Source organism: Chiloscyllium plagiosum, chromosome 17, assembly GCF_004010195.1.
Source record: "Chiloscyllium plagiosum isolate BGI_BamShark_2017 chromosome 17, ASM401019v2, whole genome shotgun sequence".
Lineage (NCBI taxonomy): Eukaryota > Metazoa > Chordata > Chondrichthyes > Orectolobiformes > Hemiscylliidae > Chiloscyllium > Chiloscyllium plagiosum.
In genome coordinates, this window is record NC_057726.1 from 15,388,381 (window position 1) to 15,395,848 (window position 7,468).

The following is a 7,468-nucleotide window of genomic DNA, read 5'->3' on the forward strand; positions in this document are numbered from 1 at the left end:
TCATCGATAGTCACAGGTGAGGTGCCAACCCCCACTCCGGCCTATCACCCTCACCTTAACCTCCTTCCACCTATCGCATTTCCAACGCCCCTTCCCCCAAATCCCTCCTCCCTACCTTTTATTTTATCCTGCTTGGCACACTTTCCTCATTCCTGAAGAAGGGCTCATGCCCGAAACGTCGATTCTCCTGCTCCTTGGATGCTGCCTGACCTGCTGCACTTTTCCAGCAACACATTTTCAGCTCTAAAATAAATGTACCAACAGATTTGTTTCTGAACACAGCACCATCTATTACTGGGTATTGTCTGACCCTCGGGCCAGGATAGGAAGGTCTCTGTGATAAATTGTTCAAGATACAAACAGCTCACAATGTCCCTGTTACTCTGAGAGTCTCTGTGGAAGGCATACTCCCCTAACATTGAGATATCCGGTATCTTTCAGGCACTGGAGCTGATTCACATCTTGATTGTTCAGGTCACCGTATCGATCTTCCTGATAGACTGGGAAAAGCCAAAGGGCAGACCTCTGCCAAAACCAGCAGGTACGGTAACGCACTGTCATTCTGTGTTCTGGTGATGAGTATTGACAATTTGCAGATTGGTTCCCATGTTTCCTGTGATACAGCAGTGACTGGTTATGTTGCAGTTCACTCAGGGAGTAAGAGTTAGTGAGGAAACATGCATTTTCATAAACGTCTTCTAACCTGGAGCAATGGACAGCAACGATACAGGATCCAATGGACCTTCTGTCACACAGCTGATGAGGAAACTCTGTTGCTCTCACTCCCTATTATTTGCAAGTGATAGAATCACTTCAGCCAGTGATTCAGAAACTGCCTAATCAAAGCACCTTCTTTAGCCATCAGGTCCTGAAATGGGTCTTGAACCCAGAGCTCAGAGCTCAGAGGCAGGGGAACTTACCCACTGCACCATTGCAAATGTTTGGAGCGTACGGCCTCTCTATCCTGTTTGACCATTTAATAAGATCAAAGCTGATCTGTTTGAGGTTTGAAACCCACATTCTCATCAACCTCTGATATCCCTTTATTCCTTTGCACAACAGACTTCTATCTACGTCCTCTGTAAAAATATTCAATGACCCTGCCTCCACTATCTTCTGAGGCAAAGAGTTCCAAAGTGACACAAAGCTTCTTTGAGATAAATAATTTCTGTTGATCCATGGATTCCGTGGGCTAACTCACTGTCACCGTGAGAGGGCAATAGGCGCTGACTCACCATTACAGTGAGAGGGAGATGGGTGCTGACTCACGTTACACTGAGAAGGAGGTGAGTGCTGACTGACCATTACAGTGAGAGGGAGGTGGGTGCTGACACATTCTTACAGTGAGAGGGAGGTGGCTGCTGACTCACCGTTACAGTGAGAGGGAGGTGGGTGCTGACTCACCGTTACAGTGAGAGGGATGTGGGTGCTGACTCACCGTTACAGTGAAAGGGAGGTGGGTGCTGACTCACCGTTACAGTGAGAGGGAGGGTGGTGCTGACTCATTCTTACAGCGAGAGGGAGGTGACTGCTGACTCACCATTACAGTGAGAGGGAGGTGGGCGCTGACTCATTCTTACAGTGAGAGGGAGGTGACTGCTGACTCACCGTTACAGTGAGAGGGAGGGTGGTGCTGACTCATTCTTACAGCGAGAGGGAGGTGACTGCTGACTCACCGTTACAGTGAGAGGGAGGGTGGTGCTGACTCATTCTTACAGCGAGAGGGAGGTGACTGCTGACTCACCGTTACAGTGAGAGGGAGGGTGGTGCTGACTCATTCTTACAGCGAGAGGGAGGTGACTGCTGACTCACCGTTACAGTGAGAGGGAGGGTGGTGCTGACTCATTCTTACAGCGAGAGGGAGGTGACTGCTGACTCACCGTTACAGTGAGAGGGAGGGTGGTGCTGACTCATTCTTACAGCGAGAGGGAGGTGACTGCTGACTCACCGTTACAGTGAGAGGGAGGGTGGTGCTGACTCATTCTTACAGCGAGAGGGAGGTGACTGCTGACTCACCGTTACAGTGAGAGGGAGGGTGGTGCTGACTCATTCTTACAGCGAGAGGGAGGTGACTGCTGACTCACCGTTACAGTGAGAGGGAGGGTGGTGCTGACTCATTCTTACAGCGAGAGGGAGGTGACTGCTGACTCACCGTTACAGTGAGAGGGAGGGTGGTGCTGACTCATTCTTACAGCGAGAGGGAGGTGACTGCTGACTCACCGTTACAGTGAGAGGGAGGGTGGTGCTGACTCATTCTTACAGCGAGAGGGAGGTGACTGCTGACTCACCGTTACAGTGAGAGGGAGGGTGGTGCTGACTCATTCTTACAGCGAGAGGGAGGTGACTGCTGACTCACCGTTACAGTGAGAGGGAGGGTGGTGCTGACTCATTCTTACAGCGAGAGGGAGGTGACTGCTGACTCACCGTTACAGTGAGAGGGAGGGTGGTGCTGACTCATTCTTACAGCGAGAGGGAGGTGACTGCTGACTCACCGTTACAGTGAGAGGGAGGGTGGTGCTGACTCATTCTTACAGCGAGAGGGAGGTGACTGCTGACTCACCGTTACAGTGAGAGGGAGGGTGGTGCTGACTCATTCTTACAGCGAGAGGGAGGTGACTGCTGACTCACCGTTACAGTGAGAGGGAGGGTGGTGCTGACTCATTCTTACAGCGAGAGGGAGGTGACTGCTGACTCACCGTTACAGTGAGAGGGAGGGTGGTGCTGACTCATTCTTACAGCGAGAGGGAGGTGACTGCTGACTCACCGTTACAGTGAGAGGGAGGGTGGTGCTGACTCATTCTTACAGCGAGAGGGAGGTGACTGCTGACTCACCGTTACAGTGAGAGGGAGGGTGGTGCTGACTCATTCTTACAGCGAGAGGGAGGTGACTGCTGACTCACCGTTACAGTGAGAGGGAGGGTGGTGCTGACTCATTCTTACAGCGAGAGGGAGGTGACTGCTGACTCACCGTTACAGTGAGAGGGAGGGTGGTGCTGACTCATTCTTACAGCGAGAGGGAGGTGACTGCTGACTCACCGTTACAGTGAGAGGGAGGGTGGTGCTGACTCATTCTTACAGCGAGAGGGAGGTGACTGCTGACTCACCGTTACAGTGAGAGGGAGGGTGGTGCTGACTCATTCTTACAGCGAGAGGGAGGTGACTGCTGACTCACCGTTACAGTGAGAGGGAGGGTGGTGCTGACTCATTCTTACAGCGAGAGGGAGGTGACTGCTGACTCACCGTTACAGTGAGAGGGAGGGTGGTGCTGACTCATTCTTACAGCGAGAGGGAGGTGACTGCTGACTCACCGTTACAGTGAGAGGGAGGGTGGTGCTGACTCATTCTTACAGCGAGAGGGAGGTGACTGCTGACTCACCGTTACAGTGAGAGGGAGGGTGGTGCTGACTCATTCTTACAGCGAGAGGGAGGTGACTGCTGACTCACCGTTACAGTGAGAGGGAGGGTGGTGCTGACTCATTCTTACAGCGAGAGGGAGGTGACTGCTGACTCACCGTTACAGTGAGAGGGAGGGTGGTGCTGACTCATTCTTACAGCGAGAGGGAGGTGACTGCTGACTCACCGTTACAGTGAGAGGGAGGGTGGTGCTGACTCATTCTTACAGCGAGAGGGAGGTGACTGCTGACTCACCGTTACAGTGAGAGGGAGGGTGGTGCTGACTCATTCTTACAGCGAGAGGGAGGTGACTGCTGACTCACCGTTACAGTGAGAGGGAGGGTGGTGCTGACTCATTCTTACAGCGAGAGGGAGGTGACTGCTGACTCACCGTTACAGTGAGAGGGAGGGTGGTGCTGACTCATTCTTACAGCGAGAGGGAGGTGACTGCTGACTCACCGTTACAGTGAGAGGGAGGGTGGTGCTGACTCATTCTTACAGCGAGAGGGAGGTGACTGCTGACTCACCGTTACAGTGAGAGGGAGGGTGGTGCTGACTCATTCTTACAGCGAGAGGGAGGTGACTGCTGACTCACCGTTACAGTGAGAGGGAGGGTGGTGCTGACTCATTCTTACAGCGAGAGGGAGGTGACTGCTGACTCACCGTTACAGTGAGAGGGAGGGTGGTGCTGACTCATTCTTACAGCGAGAGGGAGGTGACTGCTGACTCACCGTTACAGTGAGAGGGAGGGTGGTGCTGACTCATTCTTACAGCGAGAGGGAGGTGACTGCTGACTCACCGTTACAGTGAGAGGGAGGGTGGTGCTGACTCATTCTTACAGCGAGAGGGAGGTGACTGCTGACTCACCGTTACAGTGAGAGGGAGGGTGGTGCTGACTCATTCTTACAGCGAGAGGGAGGTGACTGCTGACTCACCGTTACAGTGAGAGGGAGGGTGGTGCTGACTCATTCTTACAGCGAGAGGGAGGTGACTGCTGACTCACCGTTACAGTGAGAGGGAGGGTGGTGCTGACTCATTCTTACAGCGAGAGGGAGGTGACTGCTGACTCACCGTTACAGTGAGAGGGAGGGTGGTGCTGACTCATTCTTACAGCGAGAGGGAGGTGACTGCTGACTCACCGTTACAGTGAGAGGGAGGGTGGTGCTGACTCATTCTTACAGCGAGAGGGAGGTGACTGCTGACTCACCGTTACAGTGAGAGGGAGGGTGGTGCTGACTCATTCTTACAGCGAGAGGGAGGTGACTGCTGACTCACCGTTACAGTGAGAGGGAGGGTGGTGCTGACTCATTCTTACAGCGAGAGGGAGGTGACTGCTGACTCACCGTTACAGTGAGAGGGAGGGTGGTGCTGACTCATTCTTACAGCGAGAGGGAGGTGACTGCTGACTCACCGTTACAGTGAGAGGGAGGGTGGTGCTGACTCATTCTTACAGCGAGAGGGAGGTGACTGCTGACTCACCGTTACAGTGAGAGGGAGGGTGGTGCTGACTCATTCTTACAGCGAGAGGGAGGTGACTGCTGACTCACCGTTACAGTGAGAGGGAGGGTGGTGCTGACTCATTCTTACAGCGAGAGGGAGGTGACTGCTGACTCACCGTTACAGTGAGAGGGAGGGTGGTGCTGACTCATTCTTACAGCGAGAGGGAGGTGACTGCTGACTCACCGTTACAGTGAGAGGGAGGGTGGTGCTGACTCATTCTTACAGCGAGAGGGAGGTGACTGCTGACTCACCGTTACAGTGAGAGGGAGGGTGGTGCTGACTCATTCTTACAGCGAGAGGGAGGTGACTGCTGACTCACCGTTACAGTGAGAGGGAGGGTGGTGCTGACTCATTCTTACAGCGAGAGGGAGGTGACTGCTGACTCACCGTTACAGTGAGAGGGAGGGTGGTGCTGACTCATTCTTACAGCGAGAGGGAGGTGACTGCTGACTCACCGTTACAGTGAGAGGGAGGGTGGTGCTGACTCATTCTTACAGCGAGAGGGAGGTGACTGCTGACTCACCGTTACAGTGAGAGGGAGGGTGGTGAGGGAGGTGGGTGCTGACTCATCGTTACAGTGAGAGGGAGGTAGATGCTGACTCACCGTTACAGTGAGAGGGAGGTGCGTGCTGACTCACCGTTACAGTGAGAGGGAAGTGAGTGCTGACTCACCTTGACAGTGAGAGGGAGGTGAGTGCTGACTCACCTTGACAGTGAGAGGGAGGTGAGTGCTGACCCACCGTTTCAGTGAGAGGGAAGTGAGTGCAGACTGACCATTACAGTGAGAGGGAGGTGGGCACTGACTCACCGTTACAGTGAGAGGGAGATGACTGCTGACTCACCGTTACAATGAGAGGGAGGTGGGTGCTGACTCACTGTTCCAGTGAGAGGGAGGTGAGTGCTGACTCACCATTAGAATGAGAGGGAGGTGGGTGCTGACTCACCATTACCGTGAGAGGGAGTTGGGTGCTGACTCACCGTTACAGTAAGAGGGAAGTGAGTGCTGAGTCACTATTACCGTGAGAGGGAGGTGGGTGCTGACTCACCGTTACAGTGAGAGGGAGGTGGGTGCTGACTCACCGTTACAGTGAGAGGGAGGTGGGTGCTGAGTCACCATTACAGTGAGAGGGAGGTGGGTGCTGACCCACCATTACAGTAAGAGGAAAGTGAGTGCTGACTCACCATTACTGTGAGAGGGAGTTGGGTGCTGACTAACCGTTACAGTAAGAGAGAAGTGAGTGCAGACTCACCATTATTGTGAGAGGGAGGTGGGTGCTGACTCACCGTTACAGTGAGAGGGAGGTGGGTGCTGACTCACCGTTACGGTGAGAGGGAGGTGGGTGCTGACTCACCATTACAGTGAGAGGGAGGTGGGTGCTGACCCACCATTACAGTAAGAGGAAAGTGAGTGCTGACTCACCATTACTGTGAGAGGGAGTTGGGTGCTGACTAACCGTTACAGTAAGAGAGAAGTGAGTGCAGACTCACCATTATTGTGAGAGGGAGGTGGGTGCTGACTCACCGTTACAGTGAGAGGGAGGTGGGTGCTGACTCACCATTACAGTGAGGTGGAGGTGGGCACTGACTCACCGTTACAATGAGAGGGAAGTGGGTGCTGACTCACCGTTACAGTGTGAGGGAGGTGGATGCTGACTCACCATTACTGTGAGAGGCAGGTCGGTGCTGACTCACCATTACAGTGAGAGGGAAGTGGGTGCTGACTCACCGGTACAGTGTGAGGGAGGTGGGTGCTGACTCACCGTTACAGGGAGAGGGAAGTGGGTGCTTACTCACCGTTACAGTGAGAGGGAAGTGGGTGCTGACTCACCGTGACAGTGAGAGGGAGGTGAGTGCTGACTCACCTTTACAGTGAGAGTGAAGTGGGCACTGACTCACCGTTACAGTGTGAGGGAGGTGGGTGCTGACTCACCGTTACAATCAGAGGGAGGGTGGTGCTGACTCACCTTTACAGTGTGAGGGAGGTGGGTGCTGACTCACTGTCACAATGAGAGGGAGGTGGGTGCTGACTCACCATTACAGTAAGAGGGAAGTGAGTGCTGACTCACCATTACTGTGAGAGGGAGTTGCGTGGTGACTCACCGTTACAGTAAGAGGGAAGTGAGTGCTGAGTCACCATTACCGTGAGAGGGAGGTGGGTGCTGACTCACCGTTACAGTGAGAGGGAGGTGGGTGCTGACTCACCGTTGCAGTAAGAGAGAAGTGAGTGCTGACTCACCATTATTGTGAGAGGGAGGTGGGTGCTGACTCACCGTTACAGTGAGAGGGAGGTGGGTGCTGACTCACCATTACAGTGAGGTGGAGGTGGGCACAGACTCACCGTTACAATGAGAGGGAAGTGGGTGCTGACTCACCGTTACAGTGAGAGGGAAGTGAGTGCTGACTCACCGTTACAGTGAGAGGGAGGTGGTTGCTGACTCAACATCACTGTGAGAGGGAGGTGGGCGCTGACTCATTCTTACAGTGAGAGGGAGGTGACTGCTGACTCACCGTTACAGTGAGAGGGAAGGTGGTGCTGATTCACCATTACAGTGAGAGGGAGGGTGGTGCTGACTCA

The 7,468-nt window shown here is 53.9% G+C and overlaps 1 protein-coding gene across 2 annotated transcripts in view; it reads left to right on the forward strand.

Moving 5' to 3' along the window:
• LOC122558236 (meckelin-like) overlaps positions 1-7,468 on the forward strand; it is a 125,202-nt gene that overhangs the window by 77,964 nt on the left and 39,770 nt on the right. For both annotated transcript variants that reach the window (XM_043706587.1, XM_043706586.1), the window contains exon 19: positions 442-541. In XM_043706587.1, the coding sequence (XP_043562522.1) occupies positions 442-541 (100 nt within the window). The remainder of the gene's footprint in view (positions 1-441; positions 542-7,468) is intronic.